At 41.8% G+C, this 26,312-nt stretch overlaps 1 protein-coding gene across 1 annotated transcript in view; it reads right to left on the bottom strand.

Moving 5' to 3' along the window:
• Positions 1 to 22,770, bottom strand: part of LOC135197053 (E3 ubiquitin ligase RNF121-like) — a gene marked incomplete at its 5' end in the record, with an annotated part of 56,345 nt that extends 33,575 nt beyond the window's left edge. The window contains 5 exon segments of the mRNA XM_064223988.1: positions 2,395 to 2,601; positions 2,783 to 3,011; positions 11,730 to 11,884; positions 22,431 to 22,572; positions 22,730 to 22,770. Of these exon segments, the coding sequence (XP_064080058.1) occupies positions 2,395 to 2,601; positions 2,783 to 3,011; positions 11,730 to 11,884; positions 22,431 to 22,572; positions 22,730 to 22,770 (774 nt within the window).
• Positions 22,771 to 26,312: the final 3,542 nt, after the last annotated feature.

Raw genomic sequence — 26,312 nt, 5'->3', positions numbered from 1 at the left:
GGAAACTGACAGTAAAGTTTGAAAGGTGTAACAGGAGGAAGTCTTCATAGTTGACTATGAGCCATTGTTAGGAGAGGGTGGGAAGTAATGGAATGAAGAAAGAGAATAAGAAGGAGGCACAGTAAAAGGAACAAAAGGGGTTGCAGCTAAGGGGCAAAGGCACGCTGTAAAAAAACCATAAGTAATGCCTACAGGTGCACTAATGGGACTACCACCCTACAGGGACAAAAACCTCTGGATATTACGGGGATCACGAAAGGACAAAAACACTTGTAATTAAACCCTTCAGCTGTATTTGTGGAATAGGAAGGAAATCACAAGTACTTCCTACAGAAATGCATAAAAGAGACTAACCCTCAAATTATACATGAGAAAAGATTGCCATAGGATGTATCAAGAGGATTATTATTATTATTTTTCTTGCATAATTTAACCAGACAGCTGTGAAGATGAGTTGATCATACCTAAGTATATTATGTTAGTAGACAAAACCTGACATGCCACAATCACGGGTTATAGAAAATATACATTAAAATTTTGCAAAACTAGTATGGCCCAGCTCCCTGCTACTAAAATTGAAATTATGCTCATATGCTTCTTTTGTGGAACAAAGTTTAATTGTGGTCCTAATTTCATGACTCTTGACCTTCCGCTCAAGAGCCTTATCTTTTGATACAAATTTATAATCCTTAAAGTGATTTTCTGAACACCAAAATAAATCAAATTCTTTGAAATTCAATTTTTATTAATGGGGACAAAAACCACTTAAGATATATGTTCTACAATTCTTAAGCCAAGGAGGTATATCCTGACAGCCTTTAATCCTTTAATGGGCAAACAATCTGAAAGTCAGTGGAAAAGACAGCAAATTAGAAATGCAAGCTTTAGTCAGGTCATTGGATGAGTTACCTGAGCATGGAACCAATCTGTCTAGAAGTGAAAGCAGCGAGTATCTGGAATGACAAACCTATAGAGTATACAGTCTGATGTAGTCTCGGGAGAACCACATGTCAGTGGGCCAGTCAGACAATCTAAGGCAGAAATTCCCCAAAGATTCTCCTGACAGGTTTTTAAATAATTCAAACGGTTTTCAAATCCAATAAAATTCAACAAAGTAATCAATTTTTCGGACCAAAATGGATTTCTCCCCTATTTACTGATTCAAATTATTCCTTGCAAGAATGGCTTATCGATATCAAGTTTTAAAGCCAGGTTCAAATTCTACCATGGACATGTTATTTCAGCCAGTCACTGAGAACATTCTATAACCTTCAAAACTGAATCGAAGTAACTTCTAGTAATGGAATTACATATACACAAAATAGAACTAGTTTCATTACTCTGTTCAAACATATTTTTACCTTATGTCTATTGGGAAGTAGCAAAGAATGAACAACAATTTTCGGTGCTGCAATTTTGAAAAATGAAGCCAAAGGCACGTCCCGACCGCCGACAATAAGCTTGTTTGAATTTGCAACAACATTGCTAACACTCTTACTCAGCAATAGGTTGAAGGAAAAATAGTCTGGTCATTTTTAACATCAAAGAAGGACGGAGAGAAATTTATCAATATCACACCTGCAGTTGGAGGAAGTAATATAAAAGAATTGTAATTTAAAAGTTTTATCATTCACCATCATCCAGGGTGTCCTAAGGATTCACCAGATTAGATAATGGGGTAAATCTTCAAAGTTAGTCAAGCAGGCCATGGCGACTCGGCTCCTGCTACCTCTCAATGCCAAAAAAGGCCACAAATCCATCAAAGGATCTCATTATAAAAAAAAAATTAAGAAAAAAAATGTCTTCCTACTGACCTGGAGGAATCTTGATTCATTCATTATCCTAATTAATATGGATTTCATCTAAATCCTTGTCAAACCTGGTTCTCTTGGCTAGGGTGGTAACTCCATGACTTTCAAGGAGATGAAAACAGGTAGCTTCCTGTCTTTGATGAAGGACTACAAGACCAAAAACATAGCAGATGAGGTCACAAGTTACATGAAGCAGCCCTAGTCAAAAGAAAATAATGAGAAGCGAATGCAGTGCAGCATAAAGGTTTCAAGGACAAATCATGCGCATATCTCTTGGTAAAAGCCTGGGCTTGATGACTTTAGTAGGCCTATGATGATCTACGACTTGAGATGTGGGATGAACTAACTAACTAGGCCATGGTAATCTTTGGATGTCAAAAGACTCTTGTGGTGTCATTGATGCTGATCCTTAGCAGTCTCCAATGAAGTGTCTAGGAATTTAAGTAAAGGCACTAAAGGCTACATAAAAAGTGATGGGCTTGTGGTGAAAGAAATCATTTCATCATCTCACCTTCACCATTACATTACTAACACTTGTTACGAAAGGAATTTTTAACAACCTTATTTGGTAACAACATTTTACCTTTTCTTTACAGTACGGACATGTCTGCTTTTTACCAACAATACACCATCCACGGATGCAGAACTCATGAAAAGTGTGACCGCATGAAAGCCGATAAGTGTTCTCTATGATACCCTCCTCTCCTTCGGGAACAAGTTGAGGATTTCCACATACTGCACATACACCAGGCTCAAGCGTACGTGTTGGCATTCCATGTGGAGTGTAATACTAAAATGAAAAAGTTTCTATTAATGACAGAATTACTCCTCAAAATAATACCGATTATGTAAAAACATAAAACTAAAACTACTTCTATTATATATCAATAGTGCAGTGTAATAAAATCACAATTGATGACAAATACTCTATAATTCACTGTTAAGTCCAACTAGCAGAGAAGTGAACTTACCCCAATGTGAGAAGCCATTTTATCTGCACAGACTTCAGCCATATCTCTGCCTAAGACACCATAATAAAGACCATAAAAGATGAACAGAAGGCCACTGTCCATCCAAACATTAGGTTTCACTCCAAATAGTAAATTGAAACCCATCATGGTGAACATTATTATGGCATAGCCCACCATTCCTAAACCACAGCATATCTTGTAAATTAGCAGAAACCATTTGTACACTTGTCTGAAATGGAAATCATTCAATACAGTCAAACTGAAGATATAAAAATGCCATTTTCTTTAAGCAAAAGAAAACTATTGATGCCTTTCATAAACACTGAAATCCAAAATCTTTTTCCTCTCAAAATATATAATGGATTTAACTCTCCAAACACTGTTTATAGTACTGAAAGAAATCACAAAAAAGGGATTTTGACGTAAGGAAAAATCTATTTCTGGGCGATTGGCTCGTGTCGCCAGCGAAATATCCTTTAATCTATTATTTCTAGGGTAAATGTACTAACACATACCAGAGAAATAAATAAATAAAGAAAAAGGTCAGTACAACTGACAATCGCCTCACCCTCCAAGAGGGGTTGGGGTCGGTATGAACACTATGGCGAGTGAGACCACTACCACGAGCCAAATGCCAATAGAAATCTCCCACTACAAAATCCCCACAAGAGGAGAGCCGACCCACAGAGTGGGCAGCAACTACTACTACTCCATCTCATGCTGCCGACTGCTGCGCCTCTGGTGGCCATCCTGAAGTTAGCAGACAATCTTGAGCGATGGGATGGGCAGGGCGGGATTTCGCTGGCGACAAAACGAGCCAATCGCCCAGAAATAGATTTTTCCTTACGTCAAAATCCCTTTTCTGGGCTCAGCTCGTGTCGCTGCGCGAAATCGTACCAGAGAAATAGCACAAGATTGTAAATAAAATTCAACAAAACAAAAAAAGAGGTCTCAAATAAAAGATGAAATTAAAAATAAAAGAATATAAGTTTGCTAATAAAGATACATATAAACAATCAATTGAAACAAAAATAGAAAATAAAATTGTTTAAATTAAACTTAATGCTAATAATATTTCTTAAACTTAATGAAGGTAATTTACATATATACAGGGCTTACATGGCATATATGTTTCCGAAATAGTATCTGTGTATTGATTTCCGAAATAGTATCTGTGTATTGATATGTATCAAGAACTCTAGAGCAATTAAGACAATAAGTTGAACAGAACAAACTTCAATAATATATAAAGGAATGTATATAACTTAATATACAAAACCCGTAACCATTACAATTAAGATGTATCCCCTAGCATAAAAATAAGGGGATCACATCCAAGAGATCAATATATACAATCAATTGTGAGTGTCCCTAGCAAAAAAATAAGGGACACCCACCATATCATCATAAAAGCAGCTAAGACACAAGGTAACCGTAGATGAACAAGGCAGGAATAGACGAACTATTGGGTTAGACAGGTAGAAAGGAGGACTGGATCTTCTACTAAAGATTAGGCAGAGTCGGGGGAAACTATGTTACCCGCCGCCACTGCTGAAAATTTCAGAGCTTCCAAGGACTTTAAGTAATGACGTTTAAATACTGTCGGCGATTTCCATCCAGTATATTTTTTCAACTCATCGAAGTTCATATGTTGGAATAGTTAATTGAGGTGGCTACTGCCCTGACATCATGTGCTTTTGGAAAAGAGTCAGGATTGGCTTTGTTTAATAAAGTACAGGATTTGCTGCCTGATGCCTTTAATAGATAAAGTACCACCTTTTTCTCTCTTAAAGAGAGGACCCGATGAGGATGAGGAGGTCCTAGACAGAAAGGCTCGTAAGGTCGATACTGGGCAAAGAGATATATCTTGTGGAAGGGGTAGTACCTTCCATGGTTCCCACCTCATCAAAGGATCTTCATTCTTAGCTATAAAACTACGTTCCGGAGAAAGTAGCACTTCCCCTGCGGGAAGGAAACTGAATATTGATCCGGATCTCTGGATAATGCCGACAGTTCTGAAATTCTAGCTCCTGAGGCCAAGCTTAATAAAAATAGAGTTTTTCTTCAAGAGCATTATAAAAGAACATGTGTCATTATCAGTTTCTGAAGCCAGCTTTAGAACATCATTTTTAAGAACCATGATACTGACGTAGGCCTTACAGAAGGTCTAAGTCTAGCACACGCCTTGGAATAGACGAGAAGTAGGAGTCTGTCAAGTCTATGTTGAAACCCAATTGAAAAATCTTTTTCAAGGCTGACTTGTTTGTCGTAATGGTGCTAGCTGCTAAGCCTTTTTCAAATAAAGATCTGAAAAAGGATATAGCTGAATTGATTGTCATGATTCTAATATCTTGATTCTCTCAGGAAGGTTGCTAACTTTTTGACAGCAGCAATCATACTGTCTCAAAGTTGAATTCCCTTTTATCGGATTCCAAGAAGAGAAAATATTTTGAGGGTCAATATTCGCATCCCTTTTCGCTGCAAACTTCATGAAATCCATAAAGTTAGGGTTTTGAGAATTCCTGAGGAAGCGAACACAGTCTTCGTTTGTACTGATGGGAGAGCTTGGGACTGGGAATCCGAAGAGGGCGAAGACCCAGTTCCAGAATTAGAGGGTACCAATTGCTCTTCGCCAGTCTGGGGCTACTAGAGCCACTTGACCCTTGAATGTCCTGAGTTTGTTCAGTACCTTCATGAGGAAGATTCACTGGAGGAAAGACATAAAATCTTCTCCCAGTTGTTTCCAGTTTAGGGCCAGGGCGTCCGTGGCATAGGCCAGAGGGTCCAGGTTGGGGGCCACATAACATGGGAGTTTGTGGTTCGCTTGGGATGCGAAGAGATCCACTTGTAGGCCTGGAACTCTCTGAAGAATCCATTGGAACGAACTGTTTGTCCAGTGACCATTCCGACTCTAGAGGTACTGATCGGGATAGAGCATCTGCTATGACGTTTCTCACTCCAGCTATATGGGTGGAGGAGAGGTGCCACTGAAACTTTGTCCGCCAGGGAGAAGATGGATACCATGACATGATTTAGATGGCGCGATTTGGGAGCCTCCCCCCTGTTTATACAACTGTACTAACCACTAGCGCTGTCCAAGACTAGCTTTATGTGGGAGTACTTTGGCGGACATCTTAACCTTTTTAGGGTCAAGAACACTGCCATTGCTTCCAGTACGTTTATATGGAACTGACGGAACTGAAGTGACCAAGTTCCCTGAACTTTCTTGAACTGGGAATATCCTCCCCAACCGCTTAATGACGCGTCTGTGTGGATGGTGAACCCCGGAGGAGGAAACTGAAGGGGTACCGAAACCGTAAGTTCTTGACTTTTGCCCACGGGCGAAGTCGATTCCGTAGAATCTGAGGGGACTGAGGATAATTTGTCCCTGGACCTGACATTTGCTAGTGAGCGCCAGATTCTGGTTAGGTCTTTCAGTTTGGCTTTCATCAAGATGTTTGTCACTGATGCAAACTGGAGTGAACCAAGGATCCTTTCCTGAGTTCTTCTCGACGCCAGTTTGTGACTGAGAAATTGCTTGACTGACTTCGCATTTCTTTCCTCTTGGTTGATGGAATCGACAGAGTATGGGAGGATAGATTCCATTGATGCCCAGCCACTGAAAGTTTGACTCTGGAGTGAGTCTTGACTTGGTCCTGTTTATCTTGAAACCTAGATATTCCAGGAACTGAATCACTTTCAGTGTTGCTTTGTGGCATTCCTCGACTGTTTGGAGCCCAGATTAACCAATCGTCGAGATACGCTACTACCATAACCCCTTGCGACCTTAGTTGTTGAACACCACTTCCGCCAACTTCGTGAACACCCTGGGTGCTACATTGAGCCCGAAAGGAACTACCTGAAGGAGAATGTCTGGTCTCCTATTTTGAAGCCCAGATACGGACGGAAGTGTCTTGCAATAGGGATATGATAGTAAGCGTCTGTAAGATCGATAGAGGTGTTGACGGCCCCACGGGGAGTAAGGTCCGTACCTGCGAGATCGTGAGCATCTTGAACTTGTCGCAGCGAATGGCTAAGTTTAAGCGGGGACAAGTCTAAGATTACCCTTCTTTTTTTGTGAGCCTTTCTTTGGCACGCTGAATAAGCGTCCTTGAAATTTTAACCTGTTGACTCTCGCTATAGCTCCTTTCTGAAGGAGGTCCTCCGCATACTCCGTCAATTCTTTGGATGGAAGTTGACGGAAAGGTCTGGATGGGGGCGGGTCCGCTATCCAGCTCCAACCCAGGCCTTTTGACACAATGCTCTGCGCCCACTTGCTGAAGTTCCACCGGTGGCGGAAGTGAAACAGTCTCCCTCCTACCTGAAAATCCTCATTGGTTTTGGTAGCCTCCTCTGCCTCCCCTGAAATGCTTTCCTCTATTGAAGGGTCCTCCGATCCTCTCCCACGAAAGGATCGCTTACCTCTGCCTCCCTTACCCGAGCGGTCATACTTCTGGGAAGCCTGACCCTCGAAGACTTGATTGTAGGCTGGAGAGAGAGCGTAAGAGGTGGAGGGTTGAGGCTGGGGGGAAAATAACATAGATTGGCTGCGACTGAGCCTTGGAGGTAGAAGGTTGGGCTGCTTGCACCAACGGGACAGCTGGAACCTGCTGAGTAAAGCATGGCTGTTTCTTCTGGTAGGGCTGGAAACGTCTGGGTTTCCTTTGAGCCTTACCCCTGACCACTTGATCTTGGCGTCTCTTGGCCGTAAGACCCCAACGATCTTTAAGGCTTTGGTTTAATCTCGTAGCCTCTGCCTGGACCTCCTTCACCATCGCCTCTGGAAGAGGTCTGCTCCCCAGATGCTCGATGTAAGCAAACCTATTCGGCTCATGCCGAATTGTTGCTTCTTGGAGGACATGTTTCCTACAATTCGTCCTAGCCGTGGCGAACTCAAAAAATATCAGACTGCACCGTTTGAGTCAGAGACTTGGTGAGAAGCTAAAGAGTGGCTCCGAACCATAGGAAATGGTAGCCACCTCGGTCATGGCCATGGAATTAATAGACCTGGCTAACCTCGATTTGGCGTCAAATTCCGCCTGAATAAGGCTATCCGGAAGCCTAGGTAGCTTCTCACCAAACTGCTCCATAGCGCAGTCTGGTTTGAGTTTGCCCGCTGAAAAGGTGTTGGGCAAATCTTCCCACAACTCACCGGCTGAGGGAAGTAAAGGAGACGTAGGGTCCGCTTCTTTCTTTCAGCTGAGGCATCGAAATCCCCCTTCTGGGCTGCTGGAATGGTGGTTGTAGCGATCTTTGTCAAGAAAGGGAGCGGAGTACTCTCTTCCATTGTAAAAATCGTAAAAGGACTCTTAATGGTTGAATCTTTGTATTGGAACAATCATGTCCTCTAGACACCTGAGCCATTCTCTCTGAGCTTGGTCTCGTGAATAGAGGACTGTCTCTTTCGGTACCTTATTGTCCCGAGTCATGGCCGAGGCGGTGAGCCTGGCGTAGCCGATGAACGGAGGCTGAATGGTCTTCCGGGTAGAACTCGAAGTCTTCAATCCTCCGAGTTCCACATTCCGGGATAGAGATAAGCCCGTCTTGGAAGGGGGGCGTATGACGCTACTCTCCAAGGATTGTTCATTGAGAACGGAGGTAGCGAGTCATACGGGGTAATTGGGCTCCCCCTGTGCTGAAAGGTGGGGGAGAAGCTAGTGGAGCTTGGCTCAGTCCGGCTATAATGTTGTCCTGAGAGTTGATCCTATCAGACAACCGGGAGAACATTTGTTCCATACTGGTTTTTCAGAGAACCAACCGATCGCCCACTTGTTGCAACAGACCAGCGTTGGAACACCAAAGCCGGAGCTGCTGCGGAGGTGGAAGGGTGGCTCTGAACCGGAACCAAGGGTAGTGGAACTGTCGACTCCGCTGGAGTGTGTGATCTCTCCCTGGAGGATCTACTCCTAGAGGATTTAGAGCCGGACCCAGAAGCTTTAGACCTCTCTGCTCCGGGATTTCTAGCCGGAGACTTACGAGAAGAAGATGACGCCGACGCCGTCTTTTTAGACGACGACGACGTCTTAGTCCAAGTTTTACAGCTTGACCTTTGACCTTGGGTCTAACGGAAGCGTCAGGAGAAGTATATAATTTCTGCACCTGTAAAGCCTTGGAAGGATGGAGAGGTTGCAGGGGTAGAAGATCCAGTGGCACCCAAGGGCATCCCTTGGGCGTCCAACGTACCTACCTCGACCAACAGGTCGTCTACACCTACCATAGGTTCAATATTAATGTCCAATGTCGCGACTTCCGAGGAGATGTCCTGGCCTTGATCCGTCAAACGAGGCAGCAAGCTGTTGCTGAATGAAAGCGATAGTCGGGGCCGCCTCTGCTGGGTCGACGTAGCCTGTTTGACTTGCCTCCGGGAAGATCAGTACCGCCAACTTCTTTTCAAGAATGTAGGGCATACCCTTGGCGGCGTTCTTCCCAAAACCGCCGACCCAGGCCCGCAGGGTTTGCCAGTGCGGTATCCCTCACAGCCGGAGCCTGGAAGAGAGGGTATTGATTAGATTTTAAGATTAAACTTAAAACTAAAACTAAATTAAAAGCTTAACTTAAAATTATAGGGGCTGCAAAACCCCATGAATTTTTATCTTAAGTTTGGAAGATTGAATTTAGAAAACTTAAGAATTATAACAAAAATGGGGACTGGCTAACGGAGTTGGAATACTTACCCCGTCTAAAAGCTGGCTCACCAGATCATAGCAGATGGTGCACGTCTCGTGATACCCAGACCTGGATGTCCCCGTGCGGAGTCGCGCATGGAGCATGGGACCGGCAAACTTCATGTCCACATGGGGTCTGAAGTGTGGCGGCGCATCCCGGATGCTCACAGTTGGTGGTCTGTAAGTGAAAAGACACATGAGTATCTTAAAGGCTATCACTTACAGGCTAAAGGACAGAAGAACTCCGTTGCATGCCGGAGCTCGGAAAAATTTTGGGCATAACCCCTCCCTTAACGCCTGAATAGGCTATAACCCCGGAGAGATCCGGTGAGACAGGTAAGGGAGGGGGGATGGTTTAAGGTAGCTTAAGATAAACTTACTAGTTTAACATAACAGAACTTAAACCTATAAAATACGAACGTACCGGACTAAGTCCCAGTGCGTGGCGGAGTGTCGTGACTCAGCGAGACGGAGTGGTTAGTAGAGACCAACTGTATATCCCGGTCCACCTGCTGGGTGGACTAGCACCTTTCCGCTGGATGCCGGGCCTCCGGTGGCAAAGGAGTCCCAGTAAGGTGGGAAAGGGCGAGAGGACAAACAGACTCGGGCTAGCGACGGAGTAGCGACGGAGGGGGGAAAAGCCAGTCCCCCCCACCTTTACCATCCGGCCGGACCGAGAAGCTGAGAGGGTCGAGTCCAGTCTGGGTCTGTCCCGTCCCTCTACTCCCTCCGCCTGGGGGGAGAGGGAGGCAGGCTCGGGTATGCGGAGCGAGCATGGGTAGACCAACCCAACCCCCCCCCGACTCTATGGAAGAGCGGGAGGGGGAGATGACTGGACAGGCGTCTGGCTGCTCTGTGATCATGTAGTGACCACGGGGCGGTAACTACAAAAACAATGAAACAATAAGGCCTAGAAAACACAACCGGCTGATCAGAGAGATGCTATCGGGAAGCAACCGAACTGAGGAGCGGTAGCATATGGGCCCTATGGGCCCTAACCTAGGCTAAATGAAGCCAGACGCCTACACTAACCTAAACATAATATAATATAATATAATATAATATAAAATGAATAAAACATGAAAGGAAGAAAACAAAATAGTAGGAGAAAAAATCCAGGAGTGTACGACTAACCCGAAGGAAAGTCTACCACTCAAAGCTACCGCCGGGGCCGATACAAAGAGCCGTGGCTAGGGTCTGGATAGAAGGAGCCTACATAAGGTAAAAGACATGCATGCATGACAAAAACCGTGTAGACTGTACCTAAAACAAAACGGATGATTAAAAATAGAGCGTACTAAAGTAAGGGAATGTTCTGGGTATGGGAGACCAAGACGAACCCGACGACGGCAGAACAACCATGCTGCCATGCTTCCGACCTAGAGTTCTTATTTATACCTAACCAAACGGCAAATACGGGCTCAGGGCCGGAAAAAACCATTAGCAATAAACACTGAGTACTTAACTTAGCTGCTGCGATGGCTGCACGCTCCATGATAAATAAATCCAAAGAAAAGGGCACAAATAACACAGAGTAAAAAAGGGCACGTGTATACCGTGTGCGCTAACTGAAAAGGATGGCCACCAGAGGCGCAGCAGTCGGCAGCATGAGATGGAGTAGTAGTAGTTGCTGCCCACTCTGTGGGTCGGCTCTCCTCTTGTGGGGATTTTGTAGTGGGAGATTTCTATTGGCATTCGGCTCGTGGTAGTGGTCTCACTCGCCATAGTGTTCATACCGACACCCTCTTGGAGGGTGAGCGAGTCAGTTGTACTGACCTTTTTCTTTATTTATTTATTCTCTGGTATGTGTTAGTACATTTACCCTAGAAATAATAGATTAAAGGATATTTCGCGCAGCGACACGAGCTGAGCCCAGAAATATTTCATTTTATAAAAAGATTCCATCAATGGTAATTTTGCAATACACTTAAAATTGGGGTCAGGCTTAACTTTTTCCAACAGCTGGAGTAAATTACTTAAATGTATATGGTGTCCATTATTTTGCCAACAAGTAATTACTGAACATGTTACAATGACTAGGTTAATTAATACTAAAAATTTACAACAAATTCATAAATATCCAGGAACACCTCTCCTAGTGTTGTAGGACTTACTTGCCAAATTTCATAAAGTTAATATTCTGAATAATTATTATTCTAACTGAAAACTAACATATCCTCAACAAAACTTGAAAGCTAATAAAATGTCCAGTAAAAAATAGCAAGCATAATGTTACTGTTGACAATGAATGAGAATCATCCTGAGAAAAAAACAATAATTACCTTGGGGTAGTAGGATCTAAGGGCCTTTCTAAGGCTTTCTTAACTACTATAACAGTTATGGATGAAAACAACAGCCATATAAAGATGAAACGCCACCAGTGATTATGAAGACATAAGATGAATGGGATCATCCACACACCCAACATGCTCACAAGCTGAAATAAAAGAAGCATGTGTCATAAAGGACCTCAGATACAACCATGTGATTATCAACTCTTACATCAGAAACACTGAAGATGAGACTTACAAAATACAAAAAATTGAAACTGTAACTAGAAAAATGATATTGTTATGATACAATAAAGTTTTATACATACTTACCTGGCAGATATATACATAGCTATTACTCCGTCGTCCGACAGAAATTCGAATTTCGCGGCACACGCGGCAGGTAGGTCAGGTGATCTACCACCCCGCCGCTGGGTGGCGGGAATAGGAACCATACCCGTTTTCTAATTCATATTTTTTTCTTCCAGCTGTCTCCTGAGGGGAGGCTGGGTGGGCCATTTAATTGTATATATCTGCCAGGTAAGTATGTATAAAACTTTATTGTATCATAACAATATCATTTTTATACATTCAACTTACCTGTCAGATATATACATAGCTGATTCACACCACTGGTGGAGGGTAAAAGACAGCTATTACTGAATAGACAGGTAAACAACATACGTTGTAGGTAATAAATAAATAAAACCTTGGTTCCTATGTGTTTAGACGAAGGGTCGACTTCCTAGCTATTGCTAGTAGTCTGCTTCGTCTCAAGAGCCTCAGCGAGGATGTGACCTATGGCTAAGAGTTCTTGTAGATCTGTCAATGGGGTCTTATCCACTTACTTGACAGAATCTAGTGGTCATTTGTCAATGGGGTCTTATCCACTTACATGACAATACACTAATGCCTATTGGCATAATTTAAGGAGTACAACACCGATCCCGATCACCTGATCCTAACACGAGGGTTTGTGCTTAATTTGAAAAGAGCTATCCCCAAACTCATTTCAAATAACCCCAGAAAATAATACACTTATGTTAAAAATAAAAAATAAAAAATTTTAATTCACTAGTTAAAGATCAGTGTCGGCTCCCTATCCCAGCAACGCATCCGTGGACACGTATAACAAAGAGAGAAGGATCTCTCATAGGCCCACTTGATCTCCTTCGTGCAAAGAGAAGTCAACACAGAGTTGCATCTCCCGTTATACAGCTAATATGACTCTCACAACATATTGTTTATGGAAAGACAAAGAATTGTTAAAAGCTCGCACTTCAAGCGCTTTTAATTCTTAGCTGTTTGAAGGAAACGTCAAGTTACTCAAGAAGTGCTTTAGAGATTCCACTCTTCCAAAGAAGACCAGGGCTTTCTTTGCAACAGATCTCTTCTAGATGAAGCCCAGAGCCTGGCTTGCGCCTGGCTGGCTCCTCGCGCCTCGCCCCTGGCTGGCGCCTCGCGCCTGCCTGGCGTCTCGCCTGACTGGAGCCTCGCGCCTGACTGGCGCCTCGCGCCTGCCTGGCGCCTCGCCCCTGACTGGCGCCTCGCGCCTGGCTGGAGCCTCGTGCCTGGCTGGAGCCTCGCGCCTGCTTGGCGTCTCGCGCCTGGCTGGCGCCTAGCGCCTGGCTGGTGCCTCGCGCCAGCCTGGCGCCTCGCGCCTGCCTGGCGTCTCGCGCCTGGCTGGCGCCTCGCGTCTGGCTGGTGCTTCGCTTGCCTGGCGCCTCGCGCCTGGCTGGCTCCTCGCGCCTGGCTGGCTCCTCGCGCCTGGCTGACTTCTCCCCACTTGCTGGAGATTCGAGCTTGTTAAGAGTCTCGATGAAAACTGGCGATGCCCACCTCGGACACTTTATTTGCCTGATTTATTCGCCTCTAGCGCATCTGCGCCAGATTGGAGGCCTACTCCTTCTCCTCATCAGACAATGACAGTGTTTAATTGGACTGTCTTGCTCTGGCGTCTTTACACCTGTTTGGCATTTGGCGCCTGATTGGCGCTACATTGTCCGAAAGTCCTGAACATCCACAATCGTTTATCGGAGGAAAGGAAAGAAAAGGGTGGAAGAAATTCTTTCACTTTGAGCTTATGGCCTCTGCAACAAAGGGAGGTAATTTTAGTCGGCTACATCCAGTAGACGATAGGAAATCTAATAGTCGAGAGGACCAGTCTTCCTCCGAGGAGGATCATACTTGATACTTCAGTTGCTAACGAGCACTCTTCCTACATGTTGACGAGTTCTCTCATTGCAAAATCTTCCCTATCCTTGCACAAAGGCAGGGAAAGAGCCTGGAAGTTTAAGGAGACACTGAGCTGAAATTGGGAGGATTCCCGATTTCTAGCTCTTTATATATCTCTTCGAACCAATTCTGGGAAGTAGTTTTGAGCCCTCATTGTATTCCAAAGACTCTGTCAGCAAACGTTTAAATCTTATCTTCTTTTGTAGATAACAACGTAAAACTACATTGCCTGGACAACGAATCCTTTATCTGAGAGCGTTGATCCAGGAATAAAAGGTTATAGTTCTTTTGCCAAACATACCATGCTGGCAGGAACCCATTGCCGAGTCTTTCTAGAATTTGATCCAGATTCCAAGCCCAAAATCTCACTCGTCCTTTTGGTGATTAGTACCAAGAGAAACATTGATGAGGAGCAGTTCCATCTTGTCAGAACACGGAATCTGAGGCCCAAATAGGATCCCATTGTAACTATAAGATCTCCAAAGTCTTGTCGTATAGAGGTCTTGTGTAAGATCCCGAAGATCTTAATGCTCTGCTATCTCCAATTCCCCTTTATAGAGACAGAGTATAGCCTTTTACTGCGTTACTTTGATAGCAGATATATACAAAGGTAATTCTTCCCTCTGAAAGGGAAGAAAAAAAAAAAACCCCCTATGTGGTTCACAGAGGTATCGGAAGAGGACAGTTTCCTCATTCCCTCAAGCACGATCTGCAGTAATTAATTATATCTTATCCATGACTACTGTCATTTACCTTGAAAACATCTCTCATTCATGTCCACTTCTGGTCAGTCTGCACGCAGACAGACTCAGAGTGGAGAGGTTGTTAAGGTCCATTTAAAATAGATGTTGAAAGAATATTCAGACTGTCTTGGAAAAGACTTCCAAAACCTGCTGTGAGAAGAACGTGACCTCTGAGAATCCAACCTCACTAAGCCTAAATGAGGCATAAACATATCCTCTCTTTCTTTGACGCCTTTGTCTTACATTCTGTAAAGAGTTTATCTTTTAGGGGGAAAAAGACTAAATTTTACTCCCCTTTCTATAACATAAGATGGCGTTATATTGCTACCTCGCTCTTATATTCTTTCTTCCTGTCCTCCGTGCTGGGCAACGAGAGAATGGAAAAAAATTCTATCATCGTTATTCTGCAAAACAAATTGTTATCCTATTCTCCTACTAATGATCCAGGAATCGAGGGAGAATCATTCAAGATTCCTATTCCTAGGACATCAGGCCGTAATGTACGGTTCAGATACTTGAAAGAGCCTCTCCCAATACTGAGCTCCTACGAGTCTTTTCCAGTACCAAACATTACACGGTCTCCCTTATATGTTTACATGGGAGTAGGACAATATACCATCCTGTTAATAACAATGAAAGAGGAGAAGAAAGAGGAGCTGCATGGTTCAAGGACTAGCGAAACGTGCAATAAAAAAGGGGTTGCCAAGGTCTTTTTAAAACCTGCACCCAGATTAACTTAGAGTCCGATATATTTTCTATCACTTGTCTCTAAACGTTGAGGAAAGCGAGAGACCTCTAAAGATATCATTTTCTCTTCACCATGTAAAGTCTATAAAGCAGAAGAACCCACTTATCCTGACAAGTACTACGTTTTTTTCGCCCCTGTGGGCGATATCTAGAATAATTGTCAGTAGAGGGTTGATCTGGCAAAAAAGAGTTTCTCCCAAAACAAACTCCTCTTGCCAGGAAGAAGTCGCTCACGCGACCACTATGTTACCTGACATGAGAAGTGTTCTTGTTAGAGACTTCCGCAATTTTCAAGTTAATCTGACCAGGGCACGGCCCGCCTGTGCGACAAACTTGTGTCACTGTCAGGAAAAAAACTGATCTTGTGTCAGTTCTCAAAGAGGAAACTCTTGGAAGTCTATCTCCAAATACTGAGAAATTGGAGATCCTGATGTCTTGCTCCTGGCTGGCGCTTCGCGCCTTGCTGGTCGCCTCGCGCCTGGTTGGCGCCTATCGCCTGGTTAAAAGTCTGGCGCTTGCGCCTGGCTGACGCCTCGCGCCTGGCTGGCGCCTCGCGCCTAGCTGGCGCTCGCGCCTGGTTGGCGCCTATCGCCTGGTTAAAGCCTGCGGGCTGGAGCCTTTATGGCCTATTACTTGCAACCTTGGTCAGGAAATCTCGATATCAAAATAAGAAGAGGTGCTGTAAGAATCCTATAATTCTACAGTACTTCCATAGTTGGATGTTTTCTTCTCAATTTTCCTCTAAACTACGATATATCGGAAGGGGAATTTTATTTCCCTCGGTTAATTCTTCCGTATCCCACCCCCCCCCCTTTTTTCCTGAACGAGAAGGACCACTCCAGGTGTGAGGGACTGAGTAACCTTCCCAGCTCATGTAGGAAAGCATAATTTGCTCTAAGGTATATCTATTAACTAATTAATTTCTAGTTAGAGCCAGGCGTCTGACTGGCGCTTATGATTTATCCTTATGGCATGGTTGTTTGAGGAAAAAGGAAGCAGTCTACAGGAAGACTGTTCGGTCTTCTTCTTGCTAAAAGATCTATGAAGAAGATTCTCGCAGTTCTCAACTCTTTGCAATAAATATTAGACTACTTTAACAGTTATTATCGTCGATCGAGGTTCTCACAGACTCGCAAATTCTTGCATTGCTTTTGTTTAATAAACTCGCTCCACACGAGAAAAAAAAATTTTTTTTTATTTTGGATGGTGCTCTAGGCTTAATTTTGCACCAAGCTGGCGCAAATTTTGGCACCCCAGGGTGGCGCAACCTGACGCCAGGGTGGCGCAACCTGCGCCAGACTTTTTTTTGGGTGCGAAAACTTGCGCCAGGGTGGCGCAAAACCCCCCGCCAGGGTGGCGCTTTCCTACTAATTTATCTTTCTGTTATGTGCCAGAACATCTGTGTCTTTATGGTTTTTACCCGACACCTTTCATATGTTTAATTCTGTCTTATTATGAAAATTTTCTTTATATACGTAGTATAATCCCATTCAGGGGAAACCATTCCCACTAAAGAATGTTTCCCATCCGACTCATACAACCTTTCTGCGCAAAATAACCGATTCTAAATACGGTTGTGTCCTTTTTCGAAAGACTTAACCATACCGTAGTCTTGAAGTGAATCTCTTATTACTATCTCTTCTCAACAAAGTATGTATTCTAATAAGCCATGCTTTCGTAAGTATGAGTGCATTAAATAATATCATGTTCGCTGCATTAGAATCCTTTATCATGTTACCTACGGTAAACAGCATTGAAAAGGTTGTAATATCTTCTATTGAAAGATTCTAACAAAAGGCAGACACTATATATTTATGGATAGCTTCAGTATTCCCTCAATTCGAGGCTAAGACCACGATTGTAGGGAAGAGAGTACGGTTTAGTTTATCCATTCCGCAGGAGAGAGAGCTGTAAACGACCTATCGACTGAGAACAAGATGGTACTGCGAGTCTTGCGACTGCGTTGGTTGGCGTTCTTCAAAGCGAAAGCAGTCTGGCCTTCCTTTCCAATAGTTGCCAGTTACTCCATTAAATAAAGGGAATCTTATAAATATTATCGAACTTCAGGAAGTTTTATATAAGCATAATTAAGCTAGCGAGGACTTCGACAAGTCTAGAAAAACTAACTAGGTGTCGGTCTAAACAATTCTTTTAAAACCTATTCCTTCCTAGAAAGTCCTAGAAGGGTTACTGGTAATTCATGGAAACCTCTTCTAAACACGAAACGAGAAAAAAAAAATGTTCTAAATCCTACTCTCAATCCCACCAATAAAGATCATATGCTTTTCTCCGATCACTTCTCGAAGGACGATAGCATCATATAACTCATACTCTAGCTTAATTAGAATCCTCTATAATTACTGTTACATTAAGGTAAACCGTATTAATTTAGGAAATTTTTGTTTTTAAGGATTTCACTTGACCATTATAGCATAAATTTCGTATGTGTCTATGCCTTGCCATACCGTAGTCCTAATAAGGCGATTTGTCCTAAGCATGGTAGGAGCTAGAAGCTTAAAAAGTCATACTATATGCTTTATCACTCAACGAGATCCATATAATTCATCGATTGACAAACAATCTAAAGCGTTCTCATCATAATAGATTTATATCTAAAAAAAATGCACCGATGGGGAATCTTATGTTGAAATAACAATTTCATACCCCCATTGGGATAGCGCTCTCGTCTAGTGCGAAAAAAAAAATGTTCCTCGAAACAATGACTTTATCATAAATGTTTACGAATGATCTCTAATATTAAGAAGGCGCTAAATCGTCGCCTGATTCCGAAAGGTGGTGGCTCAATTAATGTCATTCTAATTTGAATAATTCTACCAGAAGGCATTATACGAGGATCTTTCGCCAATTTCATTCATTGAAGTTCTTCTATCCATCGAGGAACCGTACGCATTAAAAAACTGGGGAGGAAACACTGTTTTAGGATGCCTTTCCAAATGGGCTATCCCTGGCAGTCTGGACGCTCTACAGAACCTGCGGGGGACGCCCTGACGGTGGGGATTTCTCTGAACCTCCTTACGGTTGTCGACATTTCCTTCTCCTCGGGCTTGTGAGCTTGGAAGAGGTCTAGGACCTGAGAGCGAGACAGAGCCGATCAGACGCACCCTCCATTGTAATGGGGGAACACTATATTTCACTCTTTACGTTCTAAGAGTTCGCATCGAAAACTATATCCAAAGTCTACAATTTGCAAATATGAAATATTGTAAGATTCTGCGGAGTAAGAAGGTGATGAGGATGCACAACTACTAGTACTGTTACTACTATAATTGCTCGTTAAACACGAGCTAATAAAGCTTCTAAAGGATAGTTACTTTTCTGACTTCCCAACTAGGAAGAAAGATACATTTTCTCAATCAAACTCAACACTTAATTTTGTATTAATGAATAAATAAATAAAGTAATTCCCTTTCATGAAAGTATACGTAATTCACTTCGTGAAAGTGGACAAGTGTCTTCCGAAAAACTTCGGTAGTTACACGTCACTAATCTCTAAATTTCGAAGTTAATTTTATCAAAAAAATTCTAAAAGTAACAAAAGCGTATGCCGAACCAAAGATCCATTACTTCCCTGTAAAAAGTTAGCCCAGCCCCACGACGACGATGGCGATGAAACACGAAAATCCATCAGGGAGGAACTGCAAAAGTTGTTTACATTCCAAGCGACAAAGAAAAAACAATATTGGGCATTAGAAACACGGTATGGTTCCTATTCCGCACCCAGCGGCGGGGTGGTAGATCACCTGACCTAACCTGCGCCGTGTACCGCGAAATTCGAATTTCTCGGACGACGGAGTAAATAGCTATGTATATATCTGACAGGTAAGTTGAATGTATAAAATTACATAAATATCTTTCAGGAAACCTCACATGAAAACCATTCTATACATATATAAAAATAAATCCATCTTTTTTTTTAAAAAACATGCAAATTGAAGACTACAGACAAATTATTGGCAACAATTTTGTCATGCAATTTTTAATTACTTTTTTCTTCATGTAAATCATACCGTAAATCATAAACTGTAATGGAAAATCTAGAACAATTTTTTTTTTAAATACATGTTTATTTTAATTCTAATGCTTACATTGTTATCTCCATTATATTAAAGTTGGATGGATATAATAAAACTGGGTGAGGCATGAATATAGCAAAATATACTTGGCAATCATGGCAATAAGGTAGCAACAAGTTTAATGTATCTCTCTCTCTCTCTCTCTCTCTCTCTCTCTCTCTCTCTCTCTCTCTCTCTCTCTCTCTCGTAGAAAATTAGCTGCCATGGACTTCAGGCAGGTAAGGTCCCTCCTCTCTCAGTCATTTAATACTAGAAGTATTTTCCCAATCATAGCCTAAATTTGATGGATAGTAACAAGATTGTAGCTGGTTCCTCTTTGTAGGTACTAGTTCAAGATCTTATTTTAAAAATGTGTTATGGGAATGTTTGATAATAAATAAGAATTAGGACATCCTCCCTCAACATAGCTATTATTTTTTCATTGACAGTTGCGAAGCTATTTCTGCGTTAAATGATGAGGCTGATTTACTAGGCTAAGTTGGTAGAGAAGACATTCTAGTCAATACTTGGTACAGTTTGTTCGGTTGGGGTGACCTTGCATCTCCCGGCTGGTGTTCTTGGTTATTACACCTTTTTCCTATCACACTTATGAGTCTTCTCATATTTGCATACCCATTATTAACAAGGACTTGGGCAACAGTGGTGAGTTCTTTGCAAGTTGCAGTCCAGACAGGTTTTCTTGGTGCAGGTCAACATCACAAAATATAGATGCTATCTCGGGGATTCAATATTTGTTTGAGCACAGACTAAGTTTCAGAGATTTAGTAAAAACTTCCTTATAGAAACATCCTTCTTCCTGAGTCAAATGAACGTAGAATTATAAAGCCTACATTCACGAAACAATTAAAACAATCTGAATTATTGTAAAAATACTCTCGGTTTGGTACAGCCTAAGATGGACTCGTGGAAGGTGTAAGAGACCAGGCATCAGTACGATCGTACACACGTGCAGCATCAGAAAATACAAAGACACACACAAGTCCAGATATCTGAGAAAAGTATCATGTGGTGATTTGTCATGCGTGTTCAAAACCTAGATGCCTGGTATTTTTCCCCTTGGTACATATAGGCTGTGCTGATTCTTCCCATCATATGAACAATATGAGAAAAAGTGATCCTCCCTTACACAGAAATATGGGAAAACAAAGGGTGGAACTCCAGGCTGACCTCATCAAAGTGGTAGGATATGCGTATGCAAGCTTGCACTGCCCTTTCTCTTTAGTGAAGAGTAAAGCTCTTGTTAAAGGCCTTACTGTTCCTACAGGATGAGGAGGAAGATTTGGAGGATGAGTCAAACATTCAGGGTAAGAGGAAGAAGCATGCTTCAGCTTCTTCACCTTACTCTGACCATGTTTTACCCTTCTTTCCTAAAACATTTGAGGATGTGGTTGGGCCACGTAGCTGAAAAAATTACGAAAATCCAACTGCACGCAAAGAAACGACGAGGGTTCCTCCAACAGGAAATAAAAAAGATTGAAGGGTTAAGCAAGAAGACCTTATGAACAGGATATGCAGAATACCCCTTAGCCAGAACTCAGTTGTTCAAAACGGCGCAAAACATACAGCACTTCAGAATGCAAATGATAGGCCATGTCATCTTTGGTATTCTACAGAAGCCAATGTCATACCTGGAGCATCGCAGTCATAAGCAGTGACAGTCCATGAGTACCTGAGCCACCTGAAGTGGAAAACATATATTGGGACTCATTTTCCATGTGCATATTCATCCCAAACTGGGCAGGGTCGGGACTATGTGGAGGGGAACACTGGCAGCAGTAGAGGACTTAGCATAAAAGTGTCAAAAAGAAAGAGCATGTCTCACCCAAAAAATACTGGCAAATAATTTTTGGCTTTCTGCGCTTGTTCCCAGAGTATTTCTACTGCAAAGGGGCCACATACCTCACATGGCAAATCCACAACGCAGAACATACCCCTGTAAAATGGACAGAAATGGTGAGGAACCATAGTCAAGGGCAACATAAGGCAACCATATATTCTATTTCATCCTCCATGTCTACTTTGTTCAATTAGAACTTTTGATACCTTGAACAGTATCCATACATGGTAATCATAATGTCAGAAAACACTTACACTGCTTCAACAGCATTAGCCAGCAAGAATGGATAAGATGCCTGCACAGGACAGCAGCCAAAGAAAAAGTCCTGGGTCAACAACAGGTGGTGTGACTGAGTAGTACCGTTACTCGCACAACTACAAATTAACTATCTTGTTACTAGGCTTCAACAACCTTTTAAAACTGGTCCTGCAAATACTCCGATATGTAAGACAATAGTTTATTTTGATTAGGACAAAAACCTTGTAGAGTTGCTTCATCTCTACCTAAAGCATTATGAACATAATATATAATAATGTACAATCAAACTCTGCTGTGTAACTACAGTAAGGCAATACCTTTACTGAAAATAATAAAAGTTATGAAAATACTGTGCAAGCTATGCACCTTTAACTTTCATAAACAGAAAACAGAGACAAAACTGTAAAGTATCCATGACAAAAGTAAGCAAAACTAGATGTAGCATCTTATACATTATGGCAGTTCTTAATGGTTAAACACACGAAATTCCCAAAAAGGTCAAGTTTTATATTCCCATCACAAAACAGTTGTCAGATCCACCCATTCAATATAAAATTCTCTTCCTATAACTATATATGAAATCACTAAGTCGACTTCAATTAAAAAGCAAGGATTATACAATGACAGTGGTATATCTAATAAAAGAAACAACTTTTGGATGCGAAGCTCCTACCTGCTCACAAATAAAGCAACTCCAATCTTCAATGTTTGTAACAGAAACTCATTGCTTTACAAATTTGATTTGAAAAGTATGCTTAATCTACATACTGTGTTGTAAAACGTTAGTCATATTCCCTACCTGATAAGATTTGTAGTGGTGCTTCTTCCAAGCCACTAAACCAATCTGTGATGCAACTGTGACCGCTAATAATATTAGCACCATTTCTGCGTGCATTTCTTCGTGACCCCTGTGTTTCTCGTGGAGACGAAGGTGTTCCAAGCTAGGGATAAACAGTGCCAAAAGATATCACTGTCACTTTCAAGTTTAAAAATGGTTGAGATAATTTCAGTCCTACAATATCAACTAAATATGTATGGCAATATATTACATACTAATAAACATTGCAGAAACATACTACTATAGAGCATAAAACTTACCGCCATTTTTCCTCTTCAGATAATAATGATTCTTGGTCAGTCTGAAAAGTTAAAAAAGAAAGTTGATTAGAGCCATGTACTTCTAATGATACAAAAAACAATACAGTAAAAACCTACAGTGATGTGGTCTGAAAAAGTACCTATAAGCATTTATGTCTGAGATTTTCATCCTTTACCACAGTACGTAAATTATTGTATGTGCAGTACATACTGTATAGGATATGACCTAAAGTTCTATGTTGTCATACTTTAGTAGGCTCAGTAATTTCACTTACCCTACTACAAAATGACAAGAGCAGAGCTGAATGTGAAAAACATTTCCATTACATATGACATCTCTAATATTACTTTGGAGCATATCTGTTTAATCACTGGTGAAGTACCAGTAATGAAATCTGAATATTTAGTGTTCAGGGTCACAGGCTGAAAGAGATACCTTACTTAATGATGGTCAGAAACACAGTTTGTGAGGAAGACACTCAAAAGTGAGTGGAGGAAAAATGCTGCACCGATATACCACAAGCTTTGATGAGATCACTCCTAATTTTAAAACAATAAAAAAAAATATGTTAGCTGAAACTTCTACTTTCTTGGGAAAGTACAATTAGTAATCTGACTATGATATTTGCAAAATAAGGGTAAATTTTATCAAAGCATTAAAGATTTTGGAGAGGTTACGTTAAACCCAAAATAGCTGATTTTGTTTATTATTTACCATAGTTTGGACTGGGAGAAAAAAAAAAAGTTTTACAATATCCATATCCAAACAAAGTCAAGTTCACTGTTATACAGGCATAGTATTTTAAGATATAAAAATGAATACTAAAGAAGTTATAAAATTCCAGTACAGGTTCTAGCATATATATATCCATAATTCAAGTATTGGAGCTGACACCAGTTCATTTCATTTTTACTGTATCAGTTACAGTCTTGAATCCCAGTGCACAGATTGAATCTTGCTTGAGAGATGCCATAAATCATCATCATATTCAGCTTTAAAATTTGATGGGTTTTTTTTTTTGCCATATCTCCGAGTGAAAATGTTGAGTAAAATGGTTTCCCTCCACATATATAGACCAACCATTTTAAACCTTTAGGCACTATTTTCACGGCAGAAAACCCTTTTATGCACATATTTCTACTATTCACAATGTCATGTTGGGGGTTGGGGATCAGGGAGAACCCTCAGTCCCGGCCAGGTCAGCGTAAAGTACCCCTGAATAGGCTGCAACATACACAAATAGCACCTTCATTTCTTCTGCATTTTTATCTAACATTTTAAGAATCTATAGCCTGGTAAGATGCACAAAATTAAACATGGCAAAATAACAGTGAACTCTGATGTTGAAACACATCAATCTGGCTGGCCTAGGCTATATATAGGCTTTATATACGTATTGGCTTGTGAGTGAGTCAGTATCAACATTGGCTTATGTAGCCTCTGTTTTTTAAGTGTTCATGGTCATTTTCATCCATGTTTTCTTTACGTGGAATTCGGTAAACGACCAAGCGGCAGCATGTTCACGCACAGAAAAACCAATTTTTCACTCAATATTTAATTGGTGAAACAACAATAAAATTAAATCTTTGAGCAAACCATTAAAAAGACTGAAGTTTCATCAACAAAATGAGATATATGAAACCACCATACAAACTGAAATAAGCATGTAAAGTCTTTGTAAAATGTGGTCAAGGCAGTTTTGAATTCAATATAGCGTCCCTTCAGGACGTGAGCCACTCGTCCCTTCGCAGAATGGCTACGTCCTTCCCAGTGTATATATGTAACACTTATTGATATTACTCAAGATTGTAGTTTTAATCAGCACAATAAAAATGATATTGTTATAATACAATAAAGTTTCATACATACTTACCTGGCAGTATATACATAGCTAAGACTCCGTCGTCCCCGACAGAAATTCAAATTTCGCGCCACCATCCGCTACCGGTAGGTCAGGTGATCACCTGCCTGCCCTGGGCGGCGGCAGGACTAGGAACCATCGCCCCGTTTTCTATCATATTTTCTCTCTTCCACCTGTCTCCTGCGGGGAGGCTGGGTGGGCCATTAATCGTATATATCTGCCAGGTAAGTATGTATGAAACTTTATTGTATTATAACAATATTCATTTTCATTACAATGAACTTACCTGTTCAGATATATACATAGCTGATTGGCACCCTTTGTGGAGGGTCAGAGACAGCTAATATGGAATAGACAGGTAAACACATATGTTGTAGGTATAAAAGAAAACCTTGGTTCCTACCTGATAGGTGGTAGACTTTTCGTGGCTCTAGCCCGGTAGTCTGCATCACCTCAAGACTTTAGCGAGATATTAGATCTATGGCTAGAGTTCTTGTGGGTCTGTCGATGGGTATAAGAACGCTTACTCGGCAGAGCCTAAAAGGACTTTGTCAATGGGTACTGGACCACTTCTATGACAACACACCTTGTGAAGGAGCATAACCAATCCCGACCACCTGATCCTAACCACCATGTTAGTATATAGAATTGCTCTGAGTTATCCCCGAAACTCATAACAAACAACCCATAACTCGGAAACGAAAAACTCATTTATACAAAAATTCTCAAAAAAAAAAAAAAAAAAAATTTTTTCAATACTCCCCTAAAAGATATCACAAGAGTTCCTTACTGAACAACAGTGGACTGTCCGCCAGTGCAGCACTAAGCCCTCTTTGTCAGCAGGAATCTAGAACATATCTAGTAGAAGGTATGTGCAATTCAAGGATTGGTGTTTGCTCCCGTACCCAGTATTGTATCCGCCGATACAAATGGTCCCAGAGAAAAACATTTCTCGTAGGTCACGTGAACGTCTTTAAGATAGTGAGATGCAAAAACTGAATTGCACCTCCAATATGTCTGTCAATGATTTTCTTTAATGACATATTCTTCTGAAAAGAGAGAGACGTCGCCCACTGCTCTAACTTCATGGGCTTTTACTCTTAAAAGCGGAAAGAGTCGTCCGGACAGAACTTGTGAGCATCCGTAATGACGCTCCTAATGAAGAAAGCTAATGCGTTCTTAGACATGATTCTTGTGGGGTCCTTAATCGATCACCAAAGACTTTGTCTAGAGCCTCCCATTTGCTTCTTTCTTTGTAAGAAGAACTTCAGGCTCTTACCGGGCAAGAGACCTCTCTGTTTCTCTCCCTCCCAGACTCGATAAGCCTTTGATCTCGAATCTCTTGGGCCAGGGATTCGATGGATTTTCATTCTTCGCTAGAAACAGAGTTCTAACGAGCAAAAGGCCGCGTCTTTGTTAAAGCCAACTTCATCTTCTAGGGCATGAAGTTCGCCAACATCTTTTGGCTGTCGCCAAAGATAGGAGAAACAAGCATTTTCTTGTTATATCCCTGAACGACGCTACGTGGGGAGGCTCAAATCTGTCCGACGAAAGGAACTTGAGAACTACGTCCAGGTTCCAGCTGGGTGGAGTTAGTTCCTTCGATTTTGTCGTTCAAACGATCTAATCAAGTCGTGCAGATCTTTTATTGTCAGCAATGTCTAGGCCTCTGTTTCTAAATACTGCCGACAGCATGCTCCTGTATCCTTTGATTGTCGATA

Source organism: Macrobrachium nipponense, chromosome 18, assembly GCF_015104395.2.
Source record: "Macrobrachium nipponense isolate FS-2020 chromosome 18, ASM1510439v2, whole genome shotgun sequence".
Lineage (NCBI taxonomy): Eukaryota > Metazoa > Arthropoda > Malacostraca > Decapoda > Palaemonidae > Macrobrachium > Macrobrachium nipponense.
Note: the sequence above shows the minus strand (reverse complement) of the source record. Positions and strands in the feature narration are given on the sequence as shown.